Here is a 19,099-nt window from a genome sequence, read left to right as displayed (position 1 = left end):
TTTACGATGTCTTAAGGACATAAAGTTACACTATCCTACTGCAGGGCATGGTTTAAACAAAGAGTTCCTTAAAGTTTTTTAAAGCAGTTTGCATGAAACAAAATCAGATGCTTGTGAGGTTCAAGTTAACGTCAGAGTAGTATCATGGGTGTCTCACTGCAAACATCACTAAATCTTTTCCTTATCCCTTTTACTGCCTTGCAGTGGCATTCCCAGACAGTGCCAGTGGTTAGGGTATTTTAAACTTGTTCTTACATAAAAAGCTTTTGGTGTATTTCCTTAGCTTGCTAGAGATACTAGCTTAGTCAACACTGGTTACAATTCAATCATATCGTGATGACGGCAGTAAATGTCCAACACGTCCTCATACCGAAATGACAGAATAGGTATTTCCAATGACTCCCAAAGCGACATATATGAGTGTTTTCAGCACCCTCCATAGGACGGATGGTGTTTTCAGAATGACCCATAGGAGCGTAATGTTAATATGCCACTTTCCAAAACCATTACAAATCACTGTTAAAAAATAATAATGTTTTATGGTGTGACAATGCTGTGGTTAAGGTCTGGTCTGGTCTGGTTAGGTTTAAGTACAAAAACCACCTGGTTAGGTTTAGGGAAACATCATGGTTTGGGTTGAAATGATCACTTGAAACATGGTTAGTACTTCCTTACAGTTAGGCAACCTTCATTATCACGGCAACAGTAAACACCACGTTATGTTTTGAGGTTAAAAATGTCCTGTCTCACGGTTGGAAACATGACACTCGCGGTTGGCATCGGGAAGCGAACAGTCATCTCCTGCAGCAAAGGCCACTAAACTATCTATCCATCCCCCCTACGCACCTCCACTGAATAAAGAAGACACCTTACATTGATGTCACCTGAACTGCGTCACTTCCTCAGGTCATAATTACTACAGCCACTAGATGGCATAAATGTAACTATGTGTCATTTTTGCCGGCTGAATTTTAGAACTATATTGTCATTTTTCTTGTGAGACCAGGCTGTACATCTCAGTAAGCTGAAGCTGTAAATACTGTACTCTGATGGTATTAATATATTTATTCTCACATTTAGAGAAGGCATAATTGCGGTAAAGACCTTATGTGCAGGATTTGAAAATATCTGGGCAGTGTCGCAGATCACTCCTGACGCTCTGCTCCATCCACTCCACCCTGCCTGCACTCTCTTCTTTCGCACTCTCCATTACTTTGAACAGTTGACCCCAAGTATTTAAACTCATCCACCTTCGCCACCTGTATTCCTTCCATCCTCACCATTCCGCTGTCCTCCCACCCATTCAAACATATGTATTTCATCTTGCTCCAACAAAAATGCACTGCAGCAGACTACAATATATAGGGCCTCTTTCACACATAGTTCCTGGTAAATTACTGGGATAACCTTTCAGGCACCCCTAGTGATTATCACTATTCACACGTGCAGCTACATTCAGGAACATGCCCGTCTTCCGCCTTTTCACACATGCCATGGTAATGCAGGAATAGATGGGGCAAGGGACAGTCCAGCAGATGGCAGTAATGCAATACTTATGGATGCCAACCGTTCCTGCAATGTTACTACTTTGATTCACAGCACAGCTGTACCGGCATTTTCCCTGACGGTCTTGAGGTGGGAAATTGGTGGTACAGATTTTCCTGAATATCAATCCCTGCTGCTCCTATTCACACATGCCGCCATGAAGGAAATGTTCCTGAGCATATAGACTGCATGTGTGAAAGGGGCTTATGATGCTATGTTATGGGACCACATTGAGAAAGGTCTGATCAAGGGTTTTTCTTGATTACAAATAAGATGTTGTACACAAACTCACCGTGCTGCTGTACAGGTTTCTCTTAGAAAACATCTTTCTGCATTATCCACTATGTAGACTACTACCACTTTACTTTACTTTAATTATTAGACATTGCCATATCAGCCATTTCTGCTATTTGACAGCAAAAGAGAGGTTGATGTATGAGAAAGGTATCAAACCAACAACATTGAAAGCACACAATTTATCCCTGTCACCAGGACGACGTCAGATTGACATCTACAAATAGTCATCTGTCTGGTCAGGAGTCACACTGTCTGTGCAAGCTTGCTCTGTGGTTCGGGTGATGCCTTTTAAGGTTAAACACTCCACTGCACCAGCTAAACTGGGACTTTTTATGATTAGGCAGTGTGTAGAACCGTGTGTATCTACAGTATGTGTGTGCGTTATGCCAGTAACAAGAGACACAACATCCCTGACTAATAATTAAAACTAAGGCTGATAGTAATTTATTTTACAGTAAATCACAATCACTCACACTGTGGAGCAGATGGCCACAGTGTTGCAGAAACATGCTACAACCATTGACTTAAACAGTAGTTTAATGACCAAAACACCAGGTGCCTTTAAAAGACATGTTGTGCCTGGAAAGCTGCCACAGCAGCTTCCCTTTGCCCACAGAAATTTCAGCTAGTACAGCAGCTGGTAGGGAATCAGGCTTCTGTCTGAGGTCACTGCAGCTGGGTGGAGGCTTATCTACATGGAAATGTTTGATTAATGATAAATCTTGTGACCAATCCGGCCGCCCTTGTTTTGTAGATCTTTTTCTAAAAATGGCTAAAATTGTTTGATTGTTTCCAAATACATCATTTAAAAGTCACACCCTATGACAAGGTTCAATATTAAGAACACTTTGTACTTGTCTACTTGTTGCTGGTTCAGCAGGCAAAAGCCAAAATAACTGATACATAACACTAAAACAGAGATGCAGGCTATTGAATGTTCCATAAGACACAACAGAAAAAATGGAAATCAACTAAACAGACTGTGCATGCATGTAATCAGCAGAAACTGATTCACCATTGTAAAACTTTAAAGTCCACAGTGACAGAAACAGAAATTTATCCTCTTCATTTAAACTCATTTGAGGCAGGTTGAAGTTGTCCTTTATAAAAGTCTCTCAATAACTTTGAGGTGGCAGAGACAGAACTGACCCCAGGCCAATGAGCAAGGTTTAAAGATATGAGCTTTATCACATATAAACCTTTCTTTTAGGTTGATCGATAAATGATCGAAACAACATCTACCTGCTTCCTAAGACTGTGGAAAGGAAACATGAGAAAGACGAAGGTCTAATGCATGGCTCTGATCAGAGCAGTGCAACTTAAGCAGTGTGGGAACGTGGATTCCAGTGAGCCGGAGACTGACGGCTTCACCTTGGGACGCCACACAGAGACAAAGAGCGGCGAGGAAGAAAATACGACAGCAGAGCAGCGAGTGCTAGAGGGCAAGCTTAGAATAACCTCGCTATCTACCTGAGCCAAGGTTGACAGGTTCAAGGATGGCCCAGACGCACACAAATACAACACACTGTTACATAAACACACACATACACACACACAGACACACCCAGAACTACCTATTCACACACTGACAACTATGTGCTAGTGTGTGTGTTTGCTGTATAGCTCAGACATTTCTGACATTCCTTCATGAGCCCTGCAGCGACGTCAGCCTGGTCTTCTTTCTGTTTTTCTCTCCCTCAACCCCGATTATCCTCCCACCTCCCTCTGACCTCACTCAATCCATATCGTATGAAATGTACTCATTATCATGTCACAGCACGACCAACAGTCAAAACCAAAACTGCTCCAGAGACTGTTCTCAACTCTTGAAGATGCTCACAGAGGTATTGATTACACCAAACAATACAGGTAGCAGCTGTGATACATGCAAATGCCATCTCAACTTCTCTTAAACTAGAAAATCTGGTGACGTATCCAGTTGCGAAAACAAGAGTTGTTCTTCTTGTGTCTGTCCTTCCATCTTTTACAGGTTTTTTTTTTTTTTTTACAAAAAATTTCCCACGCAGCACACATCCAATTTTGCCAACAAACTTTACTTGCTATTTACAATTATACCCAAATCTTCATGTTTTTTTATGACTTTGACCTTAGTATATAGGTTCACAATTTGTCACATGCAGATGTTGCCAATTACCAAAGTCAAGCTTGTTGCTACGTGTTTGCTAAAGTGCTGCTGCACTTTGACCCCACAGACCAGGAGGACACACTTGAAATATCAAGCTGGGTGGCCATCACTCTTTGTTTTTCAGTGTGTATGTATCATTTTAACATGTCTTTCATTTACACATTTATTTGCTGTATGTATTTTTCTTCAGCAGTATTTTTCTTTTTGCTTTTATTCTCTGTATGTATGTATTCATCAGAGCCTTGAAGTTAAATTACATGTTTTAAGACACATAAGAATACACTCTGATTGGAATACTAATGTGGGTCTGATGTGGTTTTTCCACAAAAAAATCTATTATCTCATTAAAATGCTAAAAATGACATTTATGCGTTCTCTCTCATTGAAAAAGAAGAATCTATAAATAAGCAAATATTTTTAATTTCTAAAGTTTAACTGCTGCTGATGCAATATGTCTCTTACTTAACTGAAAAGTCCATTCTTAGTGTATGTGAACTGGAGGCTCCAAGTTTCTCCATCACACTTCTATAAGCTTCATACTAGACCGCAATTGGCTCTAAAGTAGTTGTGATGTCACAAATCGTGCTTGTACGTCCACGTGTTAAACTGAGATTTAACGTGATCTCAAAGAAACTTTCCCCCTTCATCAAATGAGTGTGAAAACAAATACAAGCTCAAACATCCAATGAAATGTCAAGGAGCAAAATACATTATTGAGTGGAGGGAGACTTTAAGAGATTAATATTTAGTTGGTCCTCCTTTGTAAAATACAGTTTATCAATCAATCAGTCATTCCAGGAAAGGGTTGGATACCTAGCTGGTTAATGGACATTCAAGTCTCAGTCATTCGAAACATCACTGTCTTTATTATGCGTTGCACCTGTGTTTATCTTCAAATGAAAGAGTACACAGGTCTAAAGCAGATTATAAACAAAGAAGAGTCATATCATGGCTCTGATCTTGAGTTGCATCTATAAGTTGCATCTGAAAATAAAAGCAGAAATCCTCCTTATTTATTTTCAACAGTAGACTCACAGTAGTTTTCATAAATGTTGTCATGTATCAGTGTGGTTTGCTCCGTTTTCCTGTTTTCATGAGTTCCTCGTTTTTGTTATTGAATGTAGACATGTTGACCTTCCACTAAATTAATGTTCTTTAATTTCCCCTTTCTGGCCTTCAGTGTGTTTTTAGTTATTGTTTGTGAGAGCAACTACTGGAGGGTGAGTTTAAAATGATATCAGAGCATATGTAACAACAGTTACTATACAAGATTCTTATTTTCTTGATGCGTTATACTGAATAAGTTGTCATTGCCTGTCAGTGCAGGATCTCATTTCAAACCAACTAAACACAGCACACTCAGTGTAATCTGTGGGTTCTAATAATTATTAGCCTTTTGTATTTAATCCAAACAAACTGCTGTTGTTGCCTCTATAAATATAACCTAAACATTTCCTGAGAAAGATGAACTCTCTCACAATTAAATCAGCAAACATGACAACATCCATGAACTGTTCACAATTCAGCAAAGCAGATACGGAAATACTGATTACAACCATAACAATAACACCTCCTGTGACAAGTTATTATGACTGAGCAGATGTTGCCTACATCTGTGTGTGTGTGTGTGTGTGTGTGTGTGTGTGTGTGTGTGTACCTTCAGACATAACAACCCAACACCTGCAGGTCTTAGCAAACTTTCCCTTCACAGGCAGTGATTCAGTCAACTTTTATTGGCACATAACCCAGGAATGACCTTAATGATGAATTGGAAAAGTTTAAAGAAAAAATGTTGAAAAGCTAAGAATCATCTTAATGATTTTCATTTTGCTTGTAGCTATATTTCCTTCTATTTTGATTTACTCCATCTTGAAATTTCGGTCTTATCTCATGTTTTTTCTATTTCTTGTATGTCTGCCAGTCTTAGTCTGGATATTATTGATTTACGGCGTTTCCTCCCTGTACTATTTGTGCCAACAACAGTGAAGACAGACTGGTGGTGCCAAGCAGACATGGTACACCAGTATCCCACACAGGGTCTAAACTCACTTTAAATGAAAAAACAACTGATAAAGTTGAGATTTAGTTGACTATAACTTTAAAGGGCATATTTACTCAGTTCCCACAGGTTTTCAACAAACCAACACAATGCAACAAACAAGTTGTACAATGCATTATTACATTCTGTTATATACTACTCAAATCCCATGACTTTCACAATCTGTAATTTAGAACCCTGCATTTATTGCTTTTACATTACATTTCAGATCACACATTATGGCATGAGCACTTCTTTACATACTCCTGTTAGCTCCCAAAAATCTATAGAAACCTGCCTGAAAAACATCAAACTGGCAGAATGTTTTGAATCCCATTTTCTATGTTTGGTCAGGTGAAAACTCTTTAGCTCCCACTTGTTAGCCTTCCAACAGGGTGGCATGCTCTTCATAACCAATTGCAAACATTCTCCAAACATCCGGTGACAGGCTGGTATAAGCACGATGTCATGTGTGATCAAACTCAGACAGAAAACGAACTACAAATGTACCTTTCCGTTGTCTAATTGAATAACCAAAAAAAAACACCCAGAACAGTGAAAACAAACAGAATTTAGGCACTGGAAAGAGGAGGGCCATGATGAATACAACTGAGAGCCATTCAAAATAATGTGTCAGTTACCTGCCGCGTGTTGAGGTTGAATATCAGGTGGTTAGATTTAAATACACAGCTGAGATTGATTATGTATGAGGGAGGAAACACCTTCAATTTGTGATTGCATCTCCGGTGTTTATATGCTAAGGACTGTGACAGACATGAATGTAAATTAGTCTTTGCATATACAGTACAGTACAGTATGTGTGCACTTTTGCATGTGAATGAATGTATCATGTCCCTCAAACTCAACAACCAAATATGTTGTCAGTCAGTGCCTTACAAATGACCATTACAAAAATATGGTAAATAGAAAAAAACAATGGGAGAAAACAGAAAACAATCTACACACCCAGTAGAGGTCCTTGTCTGATGTACAATTGTTATTCTTGTGAGGACAGCGTCAGTGAGTGTGTGTGAATGATAAGCAAACACAAATACATCCTTGGTCCACCAGCTCTACAATCCAGGTGTGCACTTTTACTATATTGGTCTTTGCAGATACAGATTACATAACATCTCTCAGTGATGTGCAGCAGTACTCCAGACTGTCAACTCAACTGTTTTTCCCAGTTGCTCCTGTATTTTAATTCTGAAAAAGCGTTTACACAGACTTTCAATCACCTTACAGCTGTCGGTGCGCTCAGACTGTCTTCCTATCGCAGTTTCTGTTGTAGCTTCTAGGAGCGCTTGTTTTGTTTTCTGTTTGAACACTGTATCCTCGAGAGACACTTAGGCAGCTGTTACTGTTAACACGGAACGACCAACTAACCGCCACTCGCCTGTGCTACATGGTTGTTAAAACAAACGAACCCCCTGTGCTGAAGCTTGCAGGCAGACTGGAGCTTCTTTCATGAGACAGACCAATGAATCAGAGTTTAGAAGATGATTAGATCTCTGGAGCCGAGAGAGAAAACCTTTTTCATAATGTAAAAATTATGGTCAGGTGGGGTCACAGAAAATCTCTCTTATTTTCAAAGACCAATGTTGACGGGTATGGAGCACTCATTTCAAAAGTATGTTGGAGCCGAAATGGCTGCCCTTGTTCCCTTGGGATATTTTTTCCCTGAGTGTCTATGTGTGTGTGTGTGTGTGTGTGTGTGTGTGTGTAGCAGACTCACTCATTTCCATGTATTCGGGTGTGAGGCCTTCAAAGGGAACAAGAGCGTAGTCCAGGTTCCACTGCTGCGGAGGCCTCTCCTCCTCCTTCTCCTGCACTGCTCTTCCTTTATCCTTCAACGCACGCACCAACTTCTTCAACTTTCTGCCAGGATGGAGAGAGAGAGGTGGACGATGAGGAGGAGGCAGAGAGATAAAGAGAGGATTAAGTGACTTTTTGTAAAAGTGGAAAATATAAAGTGGATGTAGAATCTGAAAGTAAAGAAATTTACGTGAGATATTCACTGTGAGTAATCGAATGAAAAACATAATGTGACTGAAAATATTCAAGTTTATTATATTAATTGTTTATCAGTGTTAAAGGACGGGTTCACAATTTTTCAAGTATGTCTTAAAACAGTCAGTCAGGTGCCCATGTGAACATTGAAACAGATTTTTCTCACTGTAATCATTCCTCCTGTTCATACTGACCATTAGAAGATCTCCAAATGTGCTAACAATGTAAGTGATTGGGGCCAAAATCCACAGTCCTTGTTTTGAGTGAAAATGTATTTAAAAGTTTATCTGAGGCTAATATGAGGCTTCAGCCATCTGAGTTAGCCAAATAAAGTGGATATCTGCCACATTTACAATCTTTGTGGCAAAAATGTTCAGCTGTGGTGGAAGTACACTAACAAAAAGAGGGACTTTGGCACTAAAAAGACTGTAATGATGAAAGATCTTGACTTGATCTGATTAATTTGGACAGTTGAAGTTTCATATTAGCTTCAAATAATCTTTTAAATACATTTTTGCACATAATAGGAGGATTGTGGATTTTGTCCCCCATCACTTACATTGTAAGCGCATTATGAAGGGATTGAAAAACGATGTGCTTTAAAATATCATTTGGAAGTCTGGAAGTCCTGGTTCCACTACAGTGGAAGACAAATGTATTTTTCAACAAATAAAATACCACTGATTACTCTTGGGCAAGACACTGAACCTCAGTGTTTAAAAATGTGAATGAGAAGCAGGGATATGTGTTCCGTAAACTTTCCTTGGAACAATGAAGGTGACTGCAGACGAGTCTTGACACACTGGTTTGCAATTAAGTGCTAGTCGTAATAGCTGCAAGCTGACTTCCAAATAAATGTGACCACTTCTAACAAAATTAACCAGCAGACTGGCAGATACTCAACTGAAAACAAAGACCTGTGTGATGCTAACAAACCGCTGCTGAGAAACACAGAGTGACAGCAGAGAGGAAAAAAATTGTATGTGTGTGTTTCTGAAAGTATCTGCCATGATGTAAGTAGTAACCACTTACATGTGCGTGTGCATGTACATCTGCATATGTAGTGGATGTAGTGTTTACATGTAAATAAATACATGTATGACTGTGTGTGAATGTATAGAACATACTGTATATGTATATTTGTGTGTGTGTGTGCAGTGTATATTGTTGTGTATGCATGTGGTTGTGCATGTGCCTTTACGCTTGCTTGTGTGCTCACTAGTGTACAGCTTGTAAAAAGCTCTAATAAAAGCAGCTAAATGCTTCTCTGCATTATTTACGTTGTTATCACACACACACAAGGGAGTTACAGTTTGTACCGTACATACAAGTATAGAGGAAGTGAACACATAAATGTTTAGTGTCCTCTAAACGGACACACAAACACATACAGTAGTAGTGGTACCCAAACACAAACACACACACACACACACAGCAGACTGACTGACACATTTTACAATCTATACAAGTACATAAACTGTACGATCTCCACACACACGCTCAATGATTAAGGGTGTTGGTCTGAAAGGAGATCAGACATTTCTGATGTAGGTCAGGATTCTTACTCTCCATCTGTACATTTACTGTACATTCTTGTCCTGTATGTTTCTCCCTCCCTCACCCCGCGCTCTCTTCTCTCTCCTTTTCGTGCTGACTTTGAGAAGATCATTTATGGCTTCATATTGGCACATCTGGACTAATGTAATTCGCTGAATTCAGGGTTAAGCCAAAAAAACACTCTCATGCCTGCAGCTAGTACAACATGCAGCCGTTCCATTTTTAACCAATTCAAAGAAACAAGATCATATCTCCCCTGTTTTGCCCTCTCTTCACTTTCAGTTTTTCAGTTGTTCAGTTTTAGAGTGGATTTGAAGATTTTATTTATTACATTTAAAGCACTTCATGGGCTTCATGGACTTTACAATTAAGCAAGTTAGACAACTGCCTGAGGCCCCCAAAAGGCCCCCAAACAGCGATAGATTTATTATGATGCTATTGAAGATATTGAAGATATGAAAACTATTGAATTATGTTACTATTCTAACACACTGTACATTGAAATAACTTACAAAAGGCCCCCAAAGCACTTAAAATATATGCAACTGTAAACTTCTACTTCAGAGGAAAACATTGCACCACTACATTTACCTGACCGATAAATGTTACTGGTTATGCTGCAGATTCTGATTTTACTCATAAAATATAACAAATAAAATATGATGCATTATTATTGATTAAGTACATTATTGTTTAAGTACATTGTGCTAATAATAACCTCTCTTTCACTCTTCACCTTTAAATAAAAAATTGAATGCATGACTTTTACTTTCACATTATTTTTACTGTGCAGTTTTAATAGTTTTACTAAAGAAAAGGGTTTTTAGTACTTCTTCTATCACTGCCAATACCAGCATTCCCAGTTCGAGAAAGGGTGAAAACAAAGCAAGACAGCATTTGCCTGGGACCCTAAATCACCGAATCCCTGATTATTCCTCCCCAACGAGCCAGAGCGTAGCCTCAGATCCTCAGACAGGGTCCTTTTGTCTGTTCCTAAGTCCAGACTCAGGTCTAAAGGGGAAATCCAGCTCTGGAAATCCAGTTGCACAATGTTTTATTTGTTACTTTTACTGTGTCTATTTTAGTCACCATAGCTTTAATTGCTGGATTTCATTTAATTGTGATGTTGATTTGTTTTATTTTTCCTTTTTCCTGTAAAGGACTTTGGACTGTTGTACTGAGTGTTTTGAAAGGAGCTATATACATAAAGTTTATTATTATTATTAGTGGTATTAGTATTAGTATTAGTATTAGTAGTAATAGTAGTAGTAGTAGTAGGAGGAGTAATAGAATTGTTTTATTGACAGGTGATGTCATACCTGGTCATATGACTTCCAAAAAATTCAAGATATCCCTCAGGACTCTACGTTGGGAAATGTACCAATATATATAAAAACATCATATTCATTTCAACCTGCATTCAGCAATATTTTTAATTGTGTGAAAGTGGAAGGGGTCACTTTTACTGATAATAATGAACCAAGCATCAAGCATCTGACAACCAAATGACCTGGATATTTCCTCAGGAGTTGCTGTTTTTAAATATTGGCCTGACTTCATGTTATTGGGGTTTGTTTTTTAATCTTTTTGCTCCCTAGTGGTCAAAACTTTAAATTCACTTTACCTGTAATGCAGATTTAAATTATTTTAGTTTATTTTAAATAATTGTTGGAGAATTTGGGCTTTGTTTTTATTATTTTTATATAGTCATAGTATTTCACTCAAAAGTGGTTAATTTCACACTGCGTGACTGTATGAGTGTGATAACACAATTCCTTGTGTGCACACAAATTGTGCCTCAGCTCAGAGGCTGCATCCTATGAAGTCCAATTTTCAAGCCTCAATACGTCACAATGAGTCAAGACCTGTCCTGTTTCTTCTTTTATGGTTCAACAGGTCATGACTGTTGTGTGCCACTCACTTGTTTTGAGCTCACAATGACACTCTTTGTGAGGATACAGTACAGATTTTGTCCACCATACTTCATTCCACTGAGGATTGCATTTCCATTGTCTGTGTTCTTGGAAAGAGGAAGCCCCTGAGAAGAGTGTGTTTTTTGGGAGTTAGCCAACAAAGTTTATGAAACAATAAATATTCTTTTATATATTGGACTATGGTGTTCCCATCAGATCAATTCAGAATCATTTCCAGTTGCTCTTGGTTTTCTTTAATGAACAGGTCCATTTCTTATGTCTTTAGACAGGAGCTTCTAGGGTCAGTATCATCTTTTAAACCCATGAAAAGCTCTCATATGCTGCCTTCACTGCAGCTTGTGAGACTCTCCATAAACCTGCATAATGGTCCACAGTGTAAGTGTGTGGTGTAACTGGTTGCCTCCCAGGTGTGAAAGCTTTTAAGTGGATGAATGTGAAGCAGATGAGTAGATGGTATGTTGATGGTATGATGGTATGTGCTGTGGCTCGCTGATCCTCAGGTTGTCCTGGAGAAACCACAGCGTTTGATGAGACTCACCCGACAGGTCAGGAGGTTAAGTAATGCTTACAGCAACAGTAACACTGCAGCCTGGAGCCAAAAGGCACCTCTGTTGTGAGACAGTTGTTATAAACAGAGCCGGCCTCTGACCTTTGGGATTTGCATGTAAAAGCTGAGCTATGACACAATACGGAGTACCACTGCACAGACATGAGAGGAATGTTCTTAGAACAAGAAAGGGGAGAGGGAATCTCGAACATGCTTGTGAGTAAGCACGCAGGTATGTGTGTTAGGTGTCGACTCTCAACATTAGACTAAATATCCAACCTCTGAACTTATCATCTGACTACTTTGTTATTTGCTGTACTAATCTCCATCATTCAAAAAATCATGTATTAATGTAGTCTACTTACGGTATGCCGATCTCAAAGATGTTGTTCTGGATTAGCTGCTTCCCGAGCATGATGATGCTGAGCTGAATGCACAACTCAATGAGGCAGCCTCCTGGAGCACACTGAGGGAGACACACTCAGTTTGTACACTTATTTATTATCAACTGATCTCCTACTTATTCAACAAAATGAAAGCATGCATAGAGATGCATACTAACCTCTTCCATCCGATAATCGTTAAAGACGTACACGTAACTTCCCGGTCGACCAGCAAACCTACGAAAACACACAAACACACAATAACGTCTTAACTTGGATTCACTTGGTACTGTAGCGATGTGTCTCTTTCTCAACAACAGCAGTAAGCCGTTGTGTTATGGCATCAAGTGTAATCCAGGTGAATGATATGTGAGGCATGTTAATGCAGGGTGTAAATGGTGCCATACAATTGATTTTGCACAAACACACTTCTACACACACACACTGATACAGGTCTTACCGTCCCTTGAAGAAAGCCACGTAAAAGATGGGTGCATAAGCGTTCATGAACTTGAGCAAGAAGGCTTTCAAGATGAGGCGCTCCTCGAAGTTGGTTTCCGTTTTAGGAATCTCTGGAAAACAAAGTAAAACTGTAAAAAAGACTTGTCATTACATTGCTATGTGAGCTCTGAGGGCAGCAGGGTGGCTAAAGAGACAGAAAACATGTTAAATGGTGTATGAAGTGGAACATATGTAAAGATATTAGGTCAGGCTGATATTTTATTAATGGATGTTTAAGTCCTCCAAACTGGTTTTCCAGAGTATGTCTGTTTAGTCCATGATGATAACATGAGAACTGAGTCTGTTCTGATAGAGAGAAGTGGTAGATGTGTCAGTCTGACTCTTGAAATGGAGTTATAACATGATCACTGTGCTGGAAGTAGGTTAAAATACTGGGACTTTTAACATGGCATATCCTCTCTTTCTCTCTCTCTCTCTTTCTCTCTCTCTCTCTCTCTCTCTCTCTCTCTCTCACACACACACACAAAGAGACACTTTCCCTCTCTCACACACTTCCCCTTCCCATTCTTTTCCTCTATTTCAGAGGTTTTGAATATGAATGTAAATGTGGTTGAAACCTCCTGGGATGACTGATGGGACTGGCTGGAGCATGAAAACATCAAAGTTTCATCAAACTGTCCACCCAGAGGCAGAAAGACTCTTTCTTTTTCGCACACACACACACTAACACAGAGAATAAGAATTTTTTCATGTAAAAATGTTGATTTGGTTATTGAAAATACAAGTGACTGAGTTTACCCCTGATTCCCTTTAGTAACCAGTAAGAAGCAGAAGAAACCTCAGCTGGACATTAGACAAATATTAAAATTAAAAAATTTTTCCTTGATACTAAACTGCTGTTCATTTGAAAATCATACAATGCGGTAAAATGAGAGTGACACATGGCCACTGCAAGCTTTATTGCACAACTAGGAAAACAAATTGCCACGCGGACTTGGACAACCTTCAAACACTGGCTAATGGCATTGTTGTGCTTACCATTATGTTTAAAGGAATAGTTCAACATTTTGGGAAATATTATTATTCACTTCCTAGCTGAGATTTAGATGAGAAGATTGATACCACCCCTTTGTCCATTAAATATGAAGCTACAGACAGGACATGGTTAGTTTAGCACAGAGACTTGAGGCAGTAGAAACAGCTAGCCGGGCCCTGTCCAAAGAAAATAAATAAAAAAAATAAAAAAATATATAGATGTGTAAAAGCTAACAGTCTCCTGGCTGTACCTTCATATTTAACACAGACATGAGTGGCATCAATCTTCTCATCAAATTCTCAGCAAGAAAGCAAATAAGTGTATTTTTCCAAATGTATATTTATAACTTAATTATAAAAGGACTCACTGAGATTAAAAAATTGTTTTACCGGAGAGATCGTGGCCAAAGCAGTGCCACAATAAACATTCAGTAGAGGTTTCAAAACATGTAACAAGGATCTATATAAATGTTAAACTATTTCATAATAAACAACACAATTCTGATTCTGGTTTGTCAAATTGCTGGAGATATTTGCTCCATTTTTTGTTTTTTCTGTATGTCCATTAGATTATTCCTGCCACTGTATTATAGAGGTGACGAATGCATTTGTCTACCTAGCTCAGTCAGCCACACCGCCACAGCGCCGTAGATTTCATCAAGGATCAGAATAACCACTAAGTTGATGATAACCGCAGTGGCCGTCACCGTCACCCGAACGTTGGACTTGGTCTCTGGGTCGGGGCTCATCGCCATCAGGGCGGACACCGTGATGCGGTAGATGATGACACCAAAAACTGCTGAAAACGTCAGTCCAAACTGGGACCAAAGCAAGAAAATGAATTAGTCATAACTCAACCGTATTTGTCTGATACTTACACTGCAGTGGTTGGAATGAATATTTCAAAGAACATCAATGTAGGTCACTCGTCCTCATTTACTGTATGTACATTAACTTTGTCATCTACATGTTTATTTTTCTATTTAAAGTGCTTTCATCCATACATACTGAGAACATGTATGCTTCTAAGTAGAGCATTAACCTGATTTTTATGTACTAACCATGAAGAGAATAGAGGAAACGTTGATGAAATATCCAGGAAGACGGTCTTTCCAGGTCAACTTCTCTATGGCAAGCTAATAGGAAAGAGAGGAAGGAACAAAGGAAGGATGAGACAAAGTTAGCAGTCACTCATACAATGGCCTATGCTTCATCAACTTTTGGGGGGAAATCTGTGGTGCAGAACATGGAGACGCCTACTGAGACATCTCAAAAGAGAAGAAAGAAGCTGTTTCATTCATAAAAACTAATCTCAGTGTCCCGTTGTGAGACGCAGCGTCACGGTTCCCTTTCCTGCCTTCAAATGATTTATAGAAGCACATGGAGACGCTTACTGAGACATCTCAAAAGAGAAGAAAGAAGCTGTTGCATTCATAAAAATGAATCTCAGTGTCCCGATGTGAGACGCAGTGTCACGGTTCCCTTTCCTGCCTTCAAATGGTTTGCACTGTAAAAGCTAAATGGACAGCTGAAGCAGGCGCAGTACTCCAGGCATCTGTACCTCACCGCCTCCACAGGAAACATTACTACGTCTCAACAGTGACATAAATGAGCACAATAGCCCGTTTTACAGTCTGCATCCTACATTTGGAGACCATCTTGGAAGAATGTTTTCTTTCCATAGAATTAAATACCCAGATGACTCCCAATTCGTGTGATTAATCCCAAGAGTTGATATACTGGTAGATTTATGTAGCTTTTCCTATTGAGATGTTAAAATATCAATACGCAACACAGGAAAACAGTCATTTATTGGTTGGACTTTTTGAGAACTTGAGACCATATATGGACAATTTTGTGCTACACATTTTCTAATCTGTGGCTGTTCCCCTCTACTTCTAGTCTTTATGCTAAGCTAAGCTAACTGTCTGCTGGCTGATCCGCTCTTTATATTTTTGGACACGCAGAGAAAGAGTAAAAATTGTCACAAGACAAAGTCATCAAAAGCAGTCATCTGAAAGCTGGACTCAGTTATGAAAGCTCTGGATGGTCTGGTTCTAGTGTACTAGAGTGTGTGTGACTTGGTTCTCTGAACTCTGAACCACTAGGAGAACCTGACCTACTTGTGCCTGAAAGAAAAGCCGTTTGACTTGCCTGCCCATGTTTAAATATGGTTTGATCTCTGCAGAGACGATGCTGCATCTCCATTCCCAGGTATGTGACCCCCTTCACCCCAGCATCAGTGATTATAGGCATATACACACATATACTTACATGGGCAGGCTCAGGCAGAGGCAGAATGGAATTTCACACACACACACACACATAGACACACATACACACACAAACACATACGCATGCATGCACACGCACAGACTGATGGACACAGACCCTGATTATTTTGTGCACTTGAAGACCTCCAATATACTAAGTAGCAGAACAACAGCACCATCTAGTGAATATACTGACTCAGTGCAACCTGCAGTGAATAAATTTCCCATACACACACACACGCACGAACGCACGCACATGCACACATGCATATGAGGCCCCAGAACACACAGTACCAGTCAAAAATTTGGACACTTTTTCATTCAAGTGAATGGGAAGATGTGTCCGAACTTTTGACTGGAACTGTATATGGCATATATATAAATAGATATTTATTTATTTTAGTGGATACTGATTTATTTGGATATACCGGTATATTATATTTATTGCTTATGTATTTATTTCTTATTTATCAACTTAACATTATTACCTTCTGGTTGGAATAAGTAAAACCTGCGTACACACCATACCATACCAGACCATAGGAATCTCCTTCCGTTCAGTAGCCAACAGTAAAGGCATTTTTTAATGGCAAAGACAATCTAAATGTAAAGGTCTATTTATTAGTGTTCTTTTCTGAAAACTAGTAAGTGGACCTTTGAGCTTAGATTCTCCTGACTATAAGTATTATGTTTACTAACTCTGTCACAGCCGATATAATCAATAAGATGCAGCAAAATATGCAGTTATACTAAAATATTAGGGTTATATGTAAATGAAGCCTGTATGGAGGACACATTTATTCATAAAAGCAAACTCTGCCTAAAGTGTGTTGACTATTAGATCTTTAAAACGGATGAATTTTCATATCAAGTGATTCTTTCTGAGTTTTCAGATACCAAATTTCAGCAACAAGGATAAAGTTATGTTGTTTAAGGGCTGAAAGGCCCCTCTGTCCCTGGCCAGTAAGAGCTCTTGTTACTTCTATGCAAGTGGGTTTCATTTTAGTGTGGTTCATTTTCTGCATATCTTTAAATTGAAAAGAGGCATCTTTATTAAATAGAAGTGTCTTTAAAAGGTGAACACTGATGAATAGTGAGATAAGAGACACATTGAGGAAACATCAACAAGGTTACATTTACTCATTCATCTAAGAATTATTTGAAAACTGTCTCTTCTACGTGCTCCACTCTTCTGCTGTGGCGTGGAAACCAAAGATGCATCATCTTTGTTTGTGTGGTCACCACTTCCGTCAGCCTTTCTCCTGGTCCTTTGCTTAGCAGGTCTGTCTGTGCTTTTGCATAAAGATGAAAAGTTTTTTGAATCTCTAGAATATTAACATCTACAATGAATAATCAGTACAGGGAAATGATATAACATCTACTTTCTGCCTTCAGCTGGATTATCAGCCTCCCGTTTCCTTTTATGCGAAGGCTTTTTTGGGAGCTCCGGCTTTTTCTGGTGCAGCACGACTGTGTCCCACCAGACTCTGGCATCTTCAGTCAGAGTCTGGTTCACTCTGGTGGACTGTGGCTGAACGCTGCTGGAGCTTTGGGTGGGAATACATGTAGATTTCTGGCTGCAGGTCTCTTTCACTTGGGTCTCCGGTGCAATCCTCAGAATCTGCTGGATTCTGACAGATTCTCCTTCAATAACCGTAGAGCAAGTGGCTCCAAGGCTCTCCATACAAGGAGCCTCCTTCTCTTTGGCCTCCAGTGTCTTTCCTACAGATGCAGACTGCAGTGCATTGTCCCACCAGAGTCTAGCATCTTTAACCAGAGTTCTCCTGACTCTAGTGGGCTCACCATCAATGACCATCGGTATTGGGCTTTCGGTGGGCCTTGATGGGAAGTGAAATTTCCCCTCTTTCAGGACTTTTGAAGGAAGGGGACTTATCGTGAGCCGTGCCATGGCTGCTGTGATAGCCACCACACCACTATCCTCTGTGGGAAGAGGACGTGTGTTCTCAGTAACTGTGAGTCTGGCCATGGCATCTGTGACCTCTTTCATGAGGGGATCCTTGCCTTTACAATACTAAGAGAGAATATTTGGATGCATGTTTAGATCATCTGTTATTTTAACCTTAAAAACTGCCAGAAATACTACATGTAAAGCTGAATAAACCCTAAATGAAAGCTTAACATTTGCAATAAATATAGAAATATTATTTCTATGTAATAATCAAAGTACTTGTGTGTAGAATTAATAACCCTGATAATAATTTTTCATTTATATACACTTTACCCTGACTGATTTCAAAAGTGCCATGTTCCTTACTGACTAGTTATAGTTCTGTATAGTTCTGTGTATGTCTGTGTATTTCCCTGCTAAGGTCAACAGGTCAGTGGGCTCAGCATTTACTATTAGTTAGAACTAAACTCAACCTTTTAAATGATGAAAGTAAGCATTAAAATGTGCTTTATGTTTACATTGTAACTACTCGTTTACTTGTCTCAAAGATGAGACTTAGTATTTGTTTGTGTTAGAATACAGATAAATGAAGACATTTAATCAACTTACCATGCCTGTCTGAAAGCTGTTGAAGCTAATAGCAAACATTGTTGTTGAAAACTTGCAAAATATTCAAACACTGGATACTCTCTCTGCGTTTGTACTCGAAGGGTGAAGATGTAGAAATGAAGCGGCTCAAATATCCTGAAGGCTTCTGTTGTGTTTGATTCTAGAACCGTCATGATGTCATTAAGGTTGATGGAACCTTCCAAACAACTGGCTGACTTCAGCTTTACAACCAATAAAATAACAATTACATGTGTATTTACATTTATAATTATTACAACTTTGCAAACTTTCCTGATATTCAGTTGGAAGAAAACCACCAACACAAACACACATCTTCATACAACCTTCAAAGAC

The 19,099-nt window shown here is 39.2% G+C and overlaps 2 protein-coding genes across 3 annotated transcripts in view; both read right to left on the bottom strand.

Annotated features, from left to right (window-relative positions):
- Positions 1–19,099, bottom strand: part of ano2b (anoctamin 2b) — a 64,858-nt gene that overhangs the window by 19,070 nt on the left and 26,689 nt on the right. The window contains exons 15-20 of the mRNA XM_067581808.1: positions 15,016–15,090; positions 14,571–14,772; positions 12,918–13,029; positions 12,637–12,694; positions 12,440–12,540; positions 7,762–7,904 (exon numbers count right to left, since the gene is read on the bottom strand). Coding sequence (XP_067437909.1) covers positions 7,762–7,904; positions 12,440–12,540; positions 12,637–12,694; positions 12,918–13,029; positions 14,571–14,772; positions 15,016–15,090 — 691 coding nt within the window. The remainder of the gene's footprint in view (positions 1–7,761; positions 7,905–12,439; positions 12,541–12,636; positions 12,695–12,917; positions 13,030–14,570; positions 14,773–15,015; positions 15,091–19,099) is intronic.
- LOC137175885 (uncharacterized) lies at positions 17,343–18,926 on the bottom strand. Of its 2 annotated transcripts, none has more exons than XM_067581810.1 (3): positions 18,746–18,926; positions 17,610–18,259; positions 17,343–17,514 (listed from the first exon to the last, which is right to left on the bottom strand). In XM_067581810.1, the coding sequence occupies exons 1-3, from the start codon at positions 18,782–18,784 to the stop codon at positions 17,502–17,504; spliced, it is 702 nt and encodes a 233-aa protein (XP_067437911.1). In that variant the 5' UTR covers positions 18,785–18,926; the 3' UTR covers positions 17,343–17,501. The 2 variants fall into 2 exon arrangements, with proteins under 2 accessions (XP_067437911.1, XP_067437910.1); XM_067581809.1 differs by having other exon boundaries at positions 17,343–17,519; positions 18,746–18,925.

The sequence above is a fragment of the Thunnus thynnus genome, chromosome 23, assembly GCF_963924715.1.
Source record: "Thunnus thynnus chromosome 23, fThuThy2.1, whole genome shotgun sequence".
Classification (NCBI taxonomy): domain Eukaryota; kingdom Metazoa; phylum Chordata; class Actinopteri; order Scombriformes; family Scombridae; genus Thunnus; species Thunnus thynnus.
This window is presented reverse-complemented; position numbering and strand designations above follow the sequence as displayed.

Coding starts and splice junctions, on each gene's coding strand:
- LOC137175885 (XM_067581809.1), bottom strand. CDS start 18,784: ATGTTTGCTATTAGCTTCAACAGCTTTCAGACAGGCATG. Junction 18,260..18,745: donor ACAGCTTTCAGACAGGCATG/GTAAGTTGATTA, acceptor ATTCTCTCTTAG/TATTGTAAAGGCAAGGATCC. Junction 17,520..17,609: donor AATCCAGCTGAAGGCAGAAA/GTAGATGTTATA, acceptor TTTATGCAAAAG/CACAGACAGACCTGCTAAGC.